At 39.7% G+C, this 16,578-nt stretch overlaps 2 protein-coding genes across 2 annotated transcripts; one reads left to right on the forward strand and one right to left on the reverse strand.

Moving 5' to 3' along the window:
* The first annotated feature begins 260 nt into the window (after positions 1–260).
* LOC103476137 (glucose-6-phosphate exchanger SLC37A4-like) lies at positions 261–12,068 on the forward strand. The gene is made up of 10 exons (XM_008428264.2): positions 261–344; positions 1,255–1,635; positions 2,614–2,846; positions 6,808–7,054; positions 7,698–7,850; positions 7,931–8,016; positions 8,092–8,205; positions 8,284–8,349; positions 9,230–9,368; positions 9,455–12,068. The coding sequence occupies exons 2-10, from the start codon at positions 1,488–1,490 to the stop codon at positions 9,619–9,621; spliced, it is 1,353 nt and encodes a 450-aa protein (XP_008426486.1). The 5' UTR covers positions 261–344; positions 1,255–1,487; the 3' UTR covers positions 9,622–12,068.
* A 502-nt stretch (positions 12,069–12,570) lies between these two features.
* Positions 12,571–16,499, reverse strand: hmgn1b (high mobility group nucleosome binding domain 1b). The gene is made up of 6 exons (XM_008428263.1): positions 16,331–16,499; positions 14,164–14,187; positions 13,960–13,989; positions 13,829–13,870; positions 13,643–13,750; positions 12,571–13,563 (listed from the first exon to the last, which is right to left on the reverse strand). The coding sequence occupies exons 1-6, from the start codon at positions 16,346–16,348 to the stop codon at positions 13,516–13,518; spliced, it is 270 nt and encodes an 89-aa protein (XP_008426485.1). The 5' UTR covers positions 16,349–16,499; the 3' UTR covers positions 12,571–13,515.
* Between the last annotated feature and the right edge of the window lie 79 nt (positions 16,500–16,578).

The raw sequence follows: 16,578 nt of genomic DNA on the forward strand, positions 1-16,578 counted from the left end.
TATTTAACCTAAATAATACAACTATTTTCGCTATATTCTGTAAGGATGTATTGTTTAACTACAGTAAATGAATGTGAGGAGGTCATTGTTTACTACAGTAAGAGCTAAAGTAAAAATAATAAACATGAGTATAACGAAACGCATAAGATATGAAAAAAGAAAACTCCAAAGTCACATTCAATATGGCGGACACGCTGACGTATCTCAGCAATGGGGCATTCGCGCTCGTGCGTTAGTGTGTTTGCTACGTGCCTCCGCTCGTGGACGCACTAGCTGAGCTGCTGATTCGTGAGCGCGCTCCGTTCTTGTAACGCGTATGGGACGAACCAGAGACGTGGATGAAGGTAAGGGCTGCCAGAGCGTCTGTCGGCATCTCACAGAGGGCAGCTGCTCTCTGATAACAAGCGGACTTCCATGCTTGCCGAGCCGGGTCGGGTTTTGTGTGCTAAATATTTAGGCCTAGAGATACAGAGATCTGCTAAAACAAACCGATGTAGTTTCCCTCACGAGCCCAGTAGCCCACTAAATATGTACCGGTTGGAAATTCCACATTTTCGCCTTTTGAGGCTCTTGAAGGTTTTAGCGTTTCTTATACAAACGTTGGTGGTTTGAAGACAAGTTTTAAAGTTAATGTCCATTGATACGCTGTGATATCTCCAGGTTTAATGTGTTAACGTCTGTAACATAAAGAAACAGTTCCGACATTTTACGTGACCTTCCCACTTGTCAGCTTCAGCTTTTTTTAAATTCAGAAACCCGGGAGGTATTTTTGGTGCAAACGTGTAGCCGAGAAGTTGGAGTTGCAGAGAAAAATCCTAAAGGAGTTTTGTAATTGTAGATAATTTCAGTCGTTCACAAATACAAAACGACTATTTCACCAAGATTCAATTTCACAAGTCACAACAATTTAAAAGCCTGGTTCTAACATTCAGTCCAATACATTTGGAGCAAAACTAATTTATACACCTTTCTTAATATCTTCACAGACATTAAAAAAAAATCTTTTCAATACTGTACACATAAAAAGGGACAGTTTTATCATACCATATTTGTATGATATGTATGATATTTGTTTATATTTGTATAATTTACACCTTATATGTTTATTACTCTCAAAATTTCCTGTTTTAGCAGAAATGTTTAACTATTCTTAATTTAATCACAGCTGTGGATATGCTTCTGTCTGGTGCACTGAGTGTGGCTAAGTGTGGCTGCTTCTCGCTTCAGTCATGTTTGGTATGTTCTCATTTCCAGGCTGGTGTGAGGTTTCCCTCCTCTGTCCTTCCTTCTCGCACACAAGCAACTCTCTCAGACGTACAGAGCTTCAAGGCGGCAAGGAGTTCTGCTTATGGAAAACCCTCCACCTCAACCGCCTGGCGGATGCTACAGCTTGCTACTTTTGCTGGCTATGATTTAAAGACCAGAGGGCCCAAATGCAGGACTAGAAAAAGGCTAATTTGTTACATTTTGATCAGTTGACTGTAATCATGGCGGCCACAGGCTACGGCTACTACCGTGTGGTCATCTTCCTGTGCATGTTCACTGGCTACTCACTGTATTTCTTTAACAGGAAGACATTCTCTTTTGTCATGCCGTCTGTGATGGAGGAGATAGAACTGGACAAAGACGACTTGGGTAAGGACCGATTACTTTTACGCTGGCAACTATTACTACTTTTATGTGGCTATTGTTACAGTTGGCTGCTTCACTTAACATTTTTAGGACTGATGAGACTTTCTTCCTTTCCGATTCTGATTGTTCTTTTATTTTTTTAAAATACCATAACATACAAAAGTTTAAAAAGTGCCTTATATAAAGAAATTATACCCATTTATGCATCTAAGCATGTCTGTAATCAACATGTCAGTTGTTACTTTATGTGTTTATAGGAAAAAAATGGTAGGAAATGTTATTTTATGTGCACAAAATAAATAGGAAAAATCATAATTTTCTTATTGAAAATATTTGAATATTTCACAGTCTTTAGTCAGAGGCCTCTTCAGATTTGTTGCAAGACTGACTGCTACTGAAGATCCTTCCTGGCCACAGCATCACCATGTACAACAACTATTTGAAGAGACTTGGATGTTTTGAGTTAGGGCAACATTTAATTTTCCTTTGGGATAAATAAATAATTATTAAATTGGCACTTCTTTAATTTTTAATAAAGTTATTCTGATCTGATCATCCACATAGTCTAACAAGGGACTTTTTAGATCAATATTAAGTAGGCTAGACAATTTATCTTTGTAGTTATGTTTTTATTTGTACAACAGATACTCATTAAATTTAACACTCCATAAAGATCATCGAGAATGACTGAATAGTCAGGATGGATTAATTACAATTAATTGTAATTTTCACATATAATTTTGCAGTTTCAGGTTTTCCTACGATTATGAGTGAAGGTTGCATAAAGTTTCATGACATTCAGTTAAATTCTTGTTAACCAGTGAACGGCTCAAGTGGTGATGGTGGCCTTCTCGGTTGTTACTAATAATCTAGAGATTTTTTCATCCTCAACTGTTAAGAAGTCCACATAGCTAATTAAATATGTGCCTTGAAGAGCCAGTTTGTTGCTTCAACGGGGACTGTTCCGTTTTTCCTCTGCAGGTATGATCACCAGCAGTCAAACCATGGCCTACGCCATCAGTAAGTTCATCAGCGGCGTGCTGTCGGACCAGATCAGCGCCCGCTGGCTTTTTTCCATCGGCCTCTTCTTGGTCGGAGGCATCAACGTGGCCTTCTCCTGGTCTTCAACTGTGTCCATGTTCTCCCTGCTCTGGTTCATCAACGGCCTGGGACAGGGCTGTGGGTGGCCCCCATGTGGGAAGGTGCTTCGGAAGGTAATATTATCCTGCCTGTCGGATCTTAAATCACGGGTCTGAAAGCCGTTAGCTGGACTTGTGTTGGCGTTATTGCCTCACATTTAGACAATGTAAATGAAGGAAATGCTAAAAGTACACTGATAGAGGAAAAAACTGTTAATCAGCTTAAGAAGCAAGAGGATTTGGTCTGATTTGGGTGTAGCTTTGTTGGCACAACATTGACTCACATGAACATGTTTTGATTTGTAAGGATCTCTTTGGATTTCTCTGCAATGAACACCAGAGTGAGAAATAGAAATGCAGTAATCTGTCAACTTGAGACTGGAATTTGACCTTTTTTTTTTCTTGATCAGCCTGGATCAGTGTCGCCATTCTTTTCTTCTATACATATAATGGTCTGAAATTTCACCATTGTCTCAACCACAAACAAGTATTTAGATACGTCACATTAAAAAATGTGTAAAGGTTAGAGATATAAAAGTGCCACATTTTTTTCCTTTTTAAAAAAATCATGTTTAAATGTTTCAGATCATTAAGGTAATTTACTGATAAACACAAACGGATTACATACAAAATTCAGCTTTAAATGATGATTTAATTTATTAAGGAAAAAAAAAACTATCAAACAACCTGGCCCTATGGGAAAATATTATTCCTACTCAAATAAGTTGTAGCATCCTTGGTTACCACCTCTGTATCAAGTGTCTCCAATTTGAACACAAACATCATGTTTAAGTGTAGCATCTCAATTGAAATTGAGCTTAAAACTGCAGTATGTAATTTTGATAAAAGTATATTTTTACATACATGTTGAAACTGTCAGTATGATAGTATGGTATGAGACAGATAATCTGTGACAAAAATAGTTCTCCTCTTTCTTCTCCCAGTGCTTCCAGTTCTAACAAGAAACAGCCAATCAGAGCCAGGAGGAAGGTCTTAGGACCTTCAATCATGGCTGTCTAAATGCTGCTCACAACTTTCTCGCCCCTCCTTGCTCTTGACTACGATATAGTTTCTCCCCATCAGCAAAGACTGTCATGAATGCTAAGGCTATTTAGCACCACTGATTATGGCAGACAGCGGTTTTCCTGTAACGGTGAGGTTTTGAGATCCTAATTGGTGGTTTGTTTAATTTCCCTCTGGGATTTATAAGTCTTCCTAAATGTAATTGAACTAATCAGCTGCTCCCAGTTTCCTGTCAGGTTGAGTAGCTTCAAACTGCTGGTGTCTCCTTTGTTTCTTTTGGAGCTTTTTTGTAAAAAAAAATCTATTCATCTTCACATTGAATATGAATATAAACAAAGAAATGAAGATAATTGTGGAAAACCCTCACCATCTACTTCATGAGACTGAATTAGAAAAACAGAGTGTCTTCAGTCAGAGGCTTCTTCAGGTTCGCCGAAGAACAGATTGCTACAGGAGATCTTCCCTGCCCACAGCCATCATCATCTACAACAACTCTTTGAAGGATTTTGAACTACTGAGTTATAGCAACATTTAATTTTCCTCTGGGCTCAGTTACGTATTTTCGAATTTGAATTTGAAACTTGACGAGTCCAATATTTTGGAGCTCACAGGCTGTTCATGATGCCTGTTGTCTGTCCGGAGACGCCACCTGCTGAGAAAAATAAGTTTGAAGTCTCAGATGTACATACACCAACATGTTAATTGTGGATTATATTTGGAGAGGCCGCGGCCTGTAGGCACGAAGCAGTGCTGACATTTAGGAGCGGGGCAGCTGTGTTTGGTGTGAGCTGATCTTAGCCTCCTGTATGAAGTGTTGATTGTCCAGGACGAATCGAAAGCAGGAAAGCCGGCAGCAGTTTGAGAAATTAAGGGATTACCTAATAATCTGCTAAGGTCTCATCTATAAATAGCTGTCGGATTTCTTCCATGCATATTTTTAACTCTCGGTAGGTCTGAATATTAATTAGACATCTCCGGGTGTTTGTCTGTTGAAGAAAGCAAATGGATCATATTGTTAGAAATGACTCGTGGATTCGAATGACTGATGCATCAAAAAAAAACAAAAAAAACAATTTGTTGGCATGTGTTCAGCATGTGGTGGTGGTGGGGGGGTTAGATTACAGGACAGTATGTATTTATAGATTATTCTAAGTAGATCTCCAGAAAAGAAGAGCAAATTTGCTAAAAGACGTCTTCCCCCATATTTGTGTGCAAATATATTTAGCAGGTCTAACTGCAGGACAGCTAAGTTGAAGTCGACGCTATGGATCAACATGGTGTTAGATAAGTCTGTGGCTACCTTAGGCGTATTCCTAGCAGTTTCTCAGGTTACTAGAGCTTTACTGGGTATGCTGTGCAAGGGACTTTCGTAGCTGTCTTTTAACTGAGTTACTGCCTGGGGGCATGTGGCTCTTATTTCATCCTGCTTTTTCTCTTGGAGCAACAAAATGACAGAAAAAAATCTTTTAAACAGCCAATCTGTTCAAGGAAGGATGATTTTAGCCAGGTAGCATCTTTTAGCAACAGCTGCTCTGAGTTTCTTAGCAAGTCGGTGTCAGAATAATGTTGTCCATATTCATAAGGGCATGGCTTCACTGTAGCAGCCTGCAGGAACTGGTACCTGAACCCACAGTTCAAAGGTCAGTTGTATGGAGTGAGATCAGTGACTTAGTGAGGTAATTTCAGGCTCAATCCTGTTTTTTCAGCATCAGGAAAAAGGTTCAGTTCTTTTCCGTGGTTGACACTTTTGGCAGGTTATGTTGGAAATCTAATCTAAACAGCAGATTATGTTTGACAATACTTCATGGAAACACATTTCACTATATTCACAGTGGTTTTAGAGGTTGAAATATTTTACCAATTCTTCATTCAGAAGCAGCTCATGCTGAGTCAGTTAGAATAAAGAACATCTTTGAACAGCAATTTTCAAGCCTTTACACATATTCTCAGTTGGATTAGACTCTGGACTTTAACTAGGACATACATGAATAGGGTTTGATCTAAGTTATGTAACTCTGGCTCTGGTATTTCACCTGCTGGAGGGTGAACCTCCACCCCTGTCTTTAATCTTTACTGATTCTAACAGGTTTTCTTCCAGGATTGTCCTGTGTTCAGCGCCAGTTTTCCTGTCCCCACTGAAGAAAACATCCCACAGTGAAACCTGGTGCTGCTGTCACCAGGTTTCACTGTGAAGCTGGTGGTTTCAGGGAGATGTTTAGTTAGTTTTCGTCCATAGTAACTATTATGTATGCATCTTAAAAAAATTATATTTTGGTCTCAAATAAGCAGACAGAGCACCTGCTTCCTCATGTTTACTGTTTCCTTTTCAGGGAATTTCTTATGCAAAGCTCAAAAAAAAAAAAAAACGATTTTTGCATAGTTCTGTCCCTTTAAAGCTGCAGTATATAACTTTTTTAGAAAAATATGTTTTTTACCTATTTGCAAAAAATACAAATAGGTACAAATACACAAATGGGTACATCATGTCGCTACATCATGACATCTCTCATGTAGTATGAAGCAGATGATCTGTGACAAAAATCAGTCTCCTCTGCCTTCTTCCGTGGTTCTACTGTCTTCTGCAGAAATATGCCGCTCAACCATAAACAACGGATCAGAGCCAGGAGGAAGGTCTTAGTGCTGCTGATCACTCTTGTGTACATGCTGCTCAAACCCTACAGCTAGTTTCCCACAACACAGTCTGCCATAATTACTTAAGCTAGCTAGCATAGTCACCTATGATGCTGGATAAATAGTTTTCTTGTAACGCTGAGTCATTTCTCCACCATTAATTAAGACTAAAACCCTCTGCCAGGGTTTGATTCTTTTAATTTTTTTTGCTTGTTTTTTGACCGGGAGCGTTGCATTTCTGCAGACAAACTTCTTCCACCTCTGGTATAATGTACTAAACTTCAGTATGTTTTTGCCTAACTTCAACATTTTCTTCAAAAATAAATGTTCTAGGTCAGATCTGAAGAAATGCTAACATCTCTCTGCGTCTCCTCCCCGCCAGTGGTATGAGCCGTCCCAGTTTGGAACATGGTGGTCTGTGCTGTCCTGCAGCATGAACCTGGCTGGGAGTCTGGGTCCGCTCATGGTCACGGTGCTCCTGCAGTATTACGACTGGAGGACGATTCTGGCCATGTCTGGCGTGTTCTGTGCTGCCTTCTCATTAGTTTGTCTGGTATTCGTAAAGAACGAGCCGAAGGACGTGGGCCTTCCCAGCATCGAAGCTGCAGCTAAGAAGGGTGTGAAAGGAGGTAAGCAAAACACGTAAGCTGCTTCTCCTTTACAAATGTGCGCAAATCTTTTGTTGAAATTCTGGTGTTTCTCTTAAATAAAAAATTAACATCACACACAAATAAGCTGTTTCATTTGTTGAGTCATTAAAAATCATGGCAGTGACGGATGTAAAGAGTTACATGAGATATATTTATAATCCACCACTGGCTCTAGCGCCAGTGACAGAATGCGATGCTGTGAGAGCTCTGGCGGAGCCAGCGGCTCATTGTCCAAAAGAACAAACAAGCCATGATCCTCCTGCTACTTTCTGTCATCTTCCTCATGGTTTTCGCCAGAAGTAGCATTCGACTGTAGCCATGTAATGTGAAAAAATTTGTTTCCATTGCAGTATTATGATATACATCTATTTTGAAAAGGTTGAAAAACCACCTCATCCTGGCGCAAAAACGTTTTATCGAAAAACGTGTGTTTTTTGGAGATTGTCTCGTTTCCATTAAGTGAATGTATTTTTGTAATTTCAGTTGTGCATTTCTCTGGTTAATGGAAACACAGCTTGTGTTACTCTTATAATACAGTTCCACAGATTATAGATGGAGACGACCAGAAGGTATAACTAAGATGTTTTACAGTGAGCTTACCTCTTGGTTATATGCTCTGCAGGCAACAGTGAGAGCACCCTGAGCGAATTTCTCCTCTCTCCCTTCCTGTGGGTCCTCTCTCTGGGCTACCTGGTTGTTTTTGGGGTGAAGACGGCAGCCACTGACTGGGGGCAGCTGTTCCTCATGCAGGAGAAAGGCCAAACTGTTCTCATGGGTGCGCTTTCCCATTTCTCGCCTCATCTTTGATTGTTGGTTAAACCTAACTGGTGCTGACCGAGGCTCTGTCGCCAACAGGCAGCACCTACATGAGTGCGCTGGAGGTTGGAGGGTTCGTCGGCAGCCTCTCGGCAGGTTTCATCTCGGACAGAGCCGTTGCCCGCGTAAGTACCACTAAGCGACAGGGCTTGTGGTTTCAGTGCTACTCTTGTTGAAATGTCTTCCCGTTGTTTCTTCAGAAAGGCTTGAGCACTCATGGCAACCCCCGTCATGGTCTGCTCATTCTCATGATGGCTGGCATGTACGTGTCCATGTATCTGTTCAGAGTGACCATCACACCTGAAGTACCAAAGGTAAGTCTAACGCTTGACGACATAATTTAAAATATTTCTAATCGTCACAAGTCAGCTTGAAACAATCTTTTTGTTCAGGAAGCTCCTTTGTGGGTCCAGGTCATCCATCCGGTGTCTGTTCTACTTGGAGTCTCAGAGAAAGAGGTACATTATGAAATGTTTTCCCTTGTGTTTATGATTAACTTTACTATGCAATTCTGCTCAATTCTCATGTCCTATCAGTGCCTTGTCTGGGATTTCTCCCATTAAGCTCAATTTCTCCAGTAGAATTTCAAGTGCCAAGGCCGAAAGTTAGTGATTAGGTAAAATCAGATCCACACCTCCAGAAAGCAATCGTTTCTGAATAGTTGAGGGTCCAGACCCTCTGTGCAAAGTAAAGCATAGAAGAAGTGGCTGTTTTTTACCAGGCTAGTTTTCGACCATACCAGGAGAAAACCCAGGGCTGTATGAACTATATGGTTTTCAACCATTTTATCAAAAATCTGAAAAGTGCTTTGTGCACTCAGCGCAAAGCTAATACTTTGTTAAGCCACCTTTTGATGTCGTCATGGCTGCAAGTGTTTGATGGTGTGTCTTTACTAGTATGTCACTGAGCCTGTCACAATTTTGCTGAACAATAAATTGTCCCAGAAGTTGTTGTGATAAATAACAACATTGTTGTTTTTGAGGCGGTTCTTAAGTGATATATTGATATTGGCATAATAATGCAAGATGCCCTCTCAAAGACCAGCAAACTCTTGTAAAGAACATGTAGCAATGGAACTGCAAGGTATTTAAAATATGCAAAATAAAACACAGCAACCAAAAACAATAATTTAAACGGAAATAAAACACTTAAAACTGAAACTATACATAAAGCGAGTTATGATGTCTCTAAACAGGTTTGCCCCTCACAAAAATATTAATGATTAGAATTTAAATGATCAGGCTCATTTTAATTTGTGATTAATTAATTCCAACAGGTGTGTGTGTCTGTTGGCACATCAGTGGACTGACGAGTTCCTAATGTTGGTTTCACTGACAGATTTGGATTCTCTTCCTTGGTGCCATGTTTGGGTTTTCTTCGTATGGACCAATCGCCTTGTACGGAGTGATAGCAAGCGAAAGTGCTCCTTCCAATTTCTGTGGAACGTCTCATGCCGTCGTCGCGCTGATGGCAAACGGTAAGCTGCTGGGTCACGTGACCAGAAGGTGACGTATAGTAACGAAACTCTTTTATGTAACTGGAGTGTCTTTGTGTTTGTCGCAGTGGGGGCTTTCATGGCAGGGCTTCCCTTCAGCACTGTTGCCAAGCAGCACAGCTGGGACACGGCCTTCTGGGTAGCTGAAGTCATAATGGGCATCACCACCATTGCGTTCTTCCTTGTGCGCAATATGCGCACCAAAATGGGGCGAATCGCAGAGAAACTGGACTAGTGCATATTTTTTTAGGGGTTGAACTATTCACACAGTACAGCGCAGTGATTTAATAGGAGCTTTATTGTACAAACTAATGTGAAACACAAATTAATCTGAAGATCTTCCCATTATAAATCTGTAGATACTCAGGGTGGCTGTAATTTAATCACTTTATATTTGTAATGAAATGGTCACTTAGACAGATTTAATCTTCACTAGCACCAGCCATGCAGTCGATCACTTTTGTTCACAAGCTTCTGGACAGATCTCTGGACGTATGATGCTCTCTAAAGGAAGCCACTCTAGCATGATTGTCTGTACTGATGTGTTGTTTTCTTTCTCAAGATGAATAGTTTGTGCTGTTCACAGCATTAATTTCCTGAAGAATGTGGCTATGCACCATCGAAAGTTTCAGTCGAATGTTTAGATCCATTGTGGAGATGAATGTCATATTAATCTGGGGCTTTCACTGATTTATTTGGTGAAATGAATGAATAATATTCAACTGCAATGAGATTTACAAACACCAGGAAGACCAGGGCGCCTGGTCCAAAACCGACCCGTTCTAGCTTGACTGAAATTTGCAGCTTCTCAAACCTAAAGAACACTGAACCACCTGTGAAGCACGGTGGTGCTAGTGTCATTCTGTGTGTCTGTTTTACTGCCAGCAATAGGGATGCAATGCAATAAGTGGATTAGGGCTGAAACATTAAATGGATTCATCACATTAGTCGCGATGAATCGATTATTGAAATAATCGTTAACTAAATAATCAGTCAAATAACTAAATGATTAAAGCAGTAATTAAGCCAAAACTGTACTATTTATATTTATATATACATGTCTATAAATATGTGTTAGCCAAAACTCTTCAGCTTTTAGATTTAGCTTCACCAGGTTTAGATTTAATAAAGGAATTCTGTTATTCCTTTTTAGAAAATAAGATGTTAATTATTTTAAAAAGCAAACTGAATTATTTGTTTATTTTGATCTTTTAATGTGTTTCTAGTGTTGTATAACAAAGGCTTAAGTGGTTAAATGAAAAATCTACAGAAGGTGCCTTTTTTTAAATTTGATTACTCATCAGAATAATCGATTACTGCGATGATTGTTAGTTGCTGTTAGCCCTAAAATGGATAAAAATTATTTAACCTCCAATTTCTTTCCACAGCTCTTCCAGGAATGTAAAATTCTAGTGTTTGGGGAGGTTAGTGTCATACAACATTTATAAAGAGACATTAATGTCTCCTTTAAAAGTGCTGAGTGAATAAAGTAGGTCATTAGTGTGTCTCTTGGGGATGTTGGCCTAGCAAAGTGTCTGAAACTGGCACCGGCCCCTTCGGAGGGAACTTTGAACCCCTTGAACCAGGTATGTGAAACGTGAACAATGATTCATCAAAGCTTTTTTTGGAATAATTAGGGCTCGAATAATTAAAGCAAAGCAAAATGTGATGTTCTTGAACGGCTTTCCCAAAGCCCCTACCTCAAGAGAAAAGTGTATGAATGATATTTAAAGGCTGGGTTTTGTCATGAAGCCAACCAACTTTAATGAGCTCCACCAAATCCTGCGTCAAAAACGCAATCACAACCAGAACTGTGTTGACGGCTACCAAAAGCATGTTTAAAGAGAACCTTGCTAAACATCAATGCTAGGGTATTTAATCATGTCTGTTTCATTTTCAGAGAGAAAATCTGTAATAAATGTCAATGTATTGACAAAACACAAAATAAATTAAGTTGTATAATCATCTACCTTAGGGAAAAACTTTAAATAAGTACTTAAAAGCCCCAACTGAACAGATCATTCATGTCCATGGTTGGTTTATTTCTGAACTTGTGATTGGAACCTTTTATAGTACATAATGTGTTTTCAACAGTCTGTCTCATCATTCACTTCATCAACATCAACTTCAGTATTCAACAGATGCATGGAAAACATTTGATTTAATTTAGTTTTTCTTGTTAATGACACTTAAATATCCCTATTTTGTAAAACAAAGCATGTTGGCTCAGAACAGCTAAACTGACCCCAGAAAACTTGATCATTTCAGTTTTTTATTACTGAGCAGGTGTCACTCTGTGTGGTGGTCTACTCATCTCAAAATGTAAGTTTTACATGGACTCTTTCAGTCTTTCTGTGATTGTACAATAAACTTGAGATAAATACATATTTTTTTAAAGTCAAAATGTCAAGTCTTTTATTCATCTGTATTTTCAAAGATTTGTTTTTCATTTTTCCTCATAAACATAACTGTTGTCTTTTATTTCCAGGGATTTGTACATAATCTGGAAAAATCAATGTGTGTTCTCCAGGTTTCGTTAAGTATGAGAAATTAAGACACTAGCTTTCCTGTGAACCTGCAAGGATAAGTGAGTATAGAGAACAGATGGAGTGTGGAAATGCAGATTTAGATTTGTATTTATACACTCTCAGAATATTAAAGTGGAAGATGGAAAAGGATAAACATCATTTGTTTACTCGGACTGAATCCTCATGTAGTTAGTGATACCACAGAAAGCAACAATTCATCAAAAAGAGAAGCAGTTATTTAAGCTGCAAGCTACTGTGGAGCTGTCCATGGTCCTGATATGGGCCTTGCATACTTTTCTTGGTGCACAACTTGCAAAAGCACCACTCTAACCCTTATAGTCGGTGTGACCATTTCACCATCAAGCTATGGTTTTCTTAAGGATATAAGTGATAATTTTCTTTAATAAATGCACCCAAACAATATGAAATTATATCAAAAGTTTCTACTTACAAAGAAAACACACAAAAATAAGTGTAGAATTTGGACTCCACATATTTCACCAGAGAACTCGACTGTTTTCTCTTTGATATTAAGTGACTCTTAAATGCTACGGCTGAATTCAAAATTCATTTTTTAAAGGATATGAGGTTTGTATCGTCAGTCTTTTTCACTGCTGCAGTTTTTGCATGAACTGTGTGGAATGAAACAGCATAACGGCTACCAACTGAGTTTTATTGGTTTTAACAATTATCACACAAGTACAACTCTAGACAAATAATAAAAAAAAACTGCACATGTGGATTTTGATACAGACACCTAAAACCACAGAAATATGGCTACTGTTGGTGTGACAGTACAGTTTGTCTGTTGGCTTTAGAGAAGCCAGCCTCGGTAGTTTTGTCAGTGTAAATCCTACGTTAGCATGGCTAAGAACAAGTTCCTTTTTCGCCATCCATACACCGTACCGTTACACACTGCGGATCGAGAAGTCTTTTCACAGCAGCTATACAAATTTATTGCGATGCTATCACACGACAGACACAACACATGCGATGCCCAGTTTCAAATGGGAGAGCTGCAGAACTAGGAATATTAGGATTTATTGATTAGATTGGTTAAGAAAACTGCATGAATACAAGAATAACCAAATAGGAAAAAAAAACTTACAAACATTCTAAAACACTGTTCTTCAATATAAACAAGAAAACAATGAGTTGTACAGTGACATCCACCCCCGCCCCAGCACACACTACAAGCCGTCCCTTATAAAGCTCATGGAATGTACTCCACACAGGTAAGCTCTTCCAGTTGTTGCCCCCCCGACCCCCGCCGCCGCTCGTCAAGCTTCCATGTTTGACGCGCGGACCCACCCCGCACCCTCCCCTCCTTCACATTTAAAACTGAAATAAAATCCTCCGACAGTAACGACGACCGCAAATTTACGCTGATGCAAAATTGTGGGGCTTGATGAGTTTTATTTTCTTTCTTCTTTTCCCTGTGTCCAAATTGGTGTTTTTTGTTTTGTTTTAAAAAAAAGTGTTCTCTACAATCAAACTACTAAAAAACCTGTATTTAGAAAATAGTTGATAAAAATATTCCCCTGAATTGTACAAGAAAAGAGGTACAGGGAGCACTGGTGTAAGACAGAGCTGGAGTGATGTTATTCAGCTGCCTCATCTTTTTGATTGGCTGCGTTCGTAGCGGGAGCCTGTTAACACAGAATATGCAGATTAGAAACGTCCCAGACGAGAGGAGATGCGTTTTGTCGATAAAGTTTAAACCCTCACCTCCTCCTCAGCTTTGGCTTCACCGTTTTCAGCTGGGGCCTCTGGTGCTTTTTCCTCAGGCTTGGCCTTTTCCACCTCCTTGGTTTTCTTGGCCTTAGCAGGTCCCTTCTACAAAAGAAAGTATCAAGCAAATCAGTCATTTTGAAATAATGGCACCTGCTCATAGAAGTAAAAAATTCAAACTACCTTTGGCTTGGGTTTGGCCTCCGCCTTTGCAGGTGCGGGTTTCTGTGAAAATAAATATATAAAACGATGAACTGAAGCACTGTCAGTCATAAACATTTTGAGAGAGAGATGATGCGCTTTTTCACACTTACATCTTTCAACCTAAGAGATCTCCTCTTAGGCTGTGGACAGAACACACAGTTTGATTACTTTTAAGATTCTTGCAGGACAAATGACACGACAAACTGGGCTGCTACTGACCCCTACTGGGTGGGTGGACAAACTGTTTCAGTAGTTTTATCCCCCCCAACATTTTATGTCCTACATCAAATTGTGCCGTCAGGATTTATTCTTACCGCTGAGTCGCCTCCTGATGCTGCCTGTGAGGGAAGAGACAGAAAAGAAGAAAAACTTTTAGTCACATTTATTTTCAGTGGCTGTGTAGAAGATGTGAATATTTAGAATATTCATATTCTTTATTAAAGATGAGGACATCTCCTTTCAGCCCTATATCACACTCTAACAAATGTGCTTTAAAATGATCACCAAGGCATGCAGATAACAAAAATAAAAAAAAAAGATAATCTAAAGAGGACTGCTGGGTGTAAATCACTTAAAATTAAGATCTTGTTTTCCTTTGGGATTAATAATGTATTTTTGAATATAATAACCCTTCAATCGCTTTGTGATCATCCCAAATTGATGATTAAAAAATCAAATTCCTTCCTGCAGGTATGTAAACTCATGAACGAGCACAATTAGCTTTTATGCACTTTGCTTTGAGTTGACAATTAGATAAAGGCAGGATGGTGTGCAAATGGGGATAATCTTGTGACCCCTTCATTTTCAGTTGGATTTAAAACTGATAGTAAACCTATCAGTTCACTATCACTGATAGGTGATCACTTATAGGTGAAAGTGGCCAAAATGTAATGTCCAAAATGTGTTGTATTTCATCACTGAAGCAAATCAAACACGACAAAACTGCAGCAGGTAAACCAAAATCCACATCAGCCTGTAAAAGTGATTAGTGCATATTGGATTGATTTGTAAATCTAAAACGCTCATTGAGAAACTACTTCAAATAATGGTGCGTTCTATGTGTATTCAAAGTCGAATTTTCGAGTTTCAAGTAGGAAATACAGTATGGCTTATTGAAGTTGAAGGTTCAGCAACGAGTTTAGTTCCAATGACTGCCGCGGATGTAAAAAAAAAAAAAAAGTGAAAGCTTTTGGCATAAACCATCAGCATTTACCGCGCATAATGCTGCTCGATATATATCGCTGAGAACAGCTCTCCTTGGTGTCTAAACTCGGAACAACAAAAAGAAATCAATGTTTTTTTTCATGTTGCTAACGAGTATCACCATTACAAAGCCGGCATGCGGCTAGAACGCGCTCGCTTTGGACATGACGTCATTTTCCGACGCCAATCAAACGCAGCATAAACAGCGAAAGGTAGCCCATGAAAAGTGCGAAGGTAGAAATATTGAAGTGTGGAAGAGTTTGAAGTTGACTTTTTTCGTCGCACGGTGGCGCTCCTCCAGCTCCTGCTTGCCTACAGCAATTCCGGCAAGGAGGGAGAGGGAGGACTCCGCCTCCATCTTTTCTCTGGTAATAAATGGGACTGTGGCTGAACTGAGCGGCGGCGAGAGTGTTCCCGCCAGGAGTTTGAAAAGAGTCAGAGATGCTCAGTGACTCTGTCGGTCTGCTGCTAGCAGAATATGCTAGAACCCCCAGCAACAGGAGCAGCGCTACGATGACGGAGGCTCGCCATTGCATAACCTCCGAGTGGCCTGAGCCGTCCTGAACACAGGGAAGCACTCCGTTAACACGACGAATGCCGACTACACGTTAGTTTTCGCAGAGAAATGAGGGCAGCCACACGATAACATTCAAACGGGCAAACCAATAATGTTTTTATTTTCGAATTAAAGTCGAATTAAAGCTTTTAGTTGTATAAAAAAGTTCGCACAAAAATAACCCCCAACGGTTATCACGCTAACCCAATCAGATACATGCAATATTTCCACTTTTAATCATTCTGTCGTTTTCCCTCCATTAAACTTTGGCTTCCAGCGTGTCGACCCCCAGAGAAAACAATCAATATGCCGCCAACTTTCTCTGCAGAAACGCTGTCCAGCAATACAGTAGCCCGACCCAGCTCTTTCTGACACAACAAGAAGGTTTAAAGCTCCGCTACTACAGCTCTGAATCGGTACATTCTGTTGTGGCATAAGCACATTATGTTGTAAATCGAGAGAAAGATAGGCAGGCGGAGTGGAATCACTTCGCATGAAGATAATCACAGCACGTAGGAACAACAAGCCATGCAACAGAAGCAACCACTACACACAAACGAAACTACAGCTTTACAAGCGCGTTCGCTCCGTGCACCAAACACGCATCTGCAACAGTATTTTAACAGCTCTGAACCTAACACGAAAGCAGCTGAATTCACAATTGCAACAGTGTATTATAATAAAACCTTATTACTAAATGGATGAAAGATCAGTCTACTCACTTTGCTCCTTTTAGGCATTGTTGGTTTGTGTGGGGAGTTTTTTTTTTGACTAAAAAAAAGGGGAAAAAATAGCCGAATTAAAGTAAATTAAACAAAATACAGTGGTATATTCTGGATAAAGCTGTGCCAATACAGTCTAATACAGCGCAGCGAGACTTTACTGTTCCATTGGAAGGAAAAACTAGCTCAAACCGGATTGGATTCTCCCCCTCCCTCCCTATTCAAACCCTTTCGCTTCCTTCGTGATT

This window comes from Poecilia reticulata, linkage group LG14 (genome assembly GCF_000633615.1).
Source record: "Poecilia reticulata strain Guanapo linkage group LG14, Guppy_female_1.0+MT, whole genome shotgun sequence".
Classification (NCBI taxonomy): domain Eukaryota; kingdom Metazoa; phylum Chordata; class Actinopteri; order Cyprinodontiformes; family Poeciliidae; genus Poecilia; species Poecilia reticulata.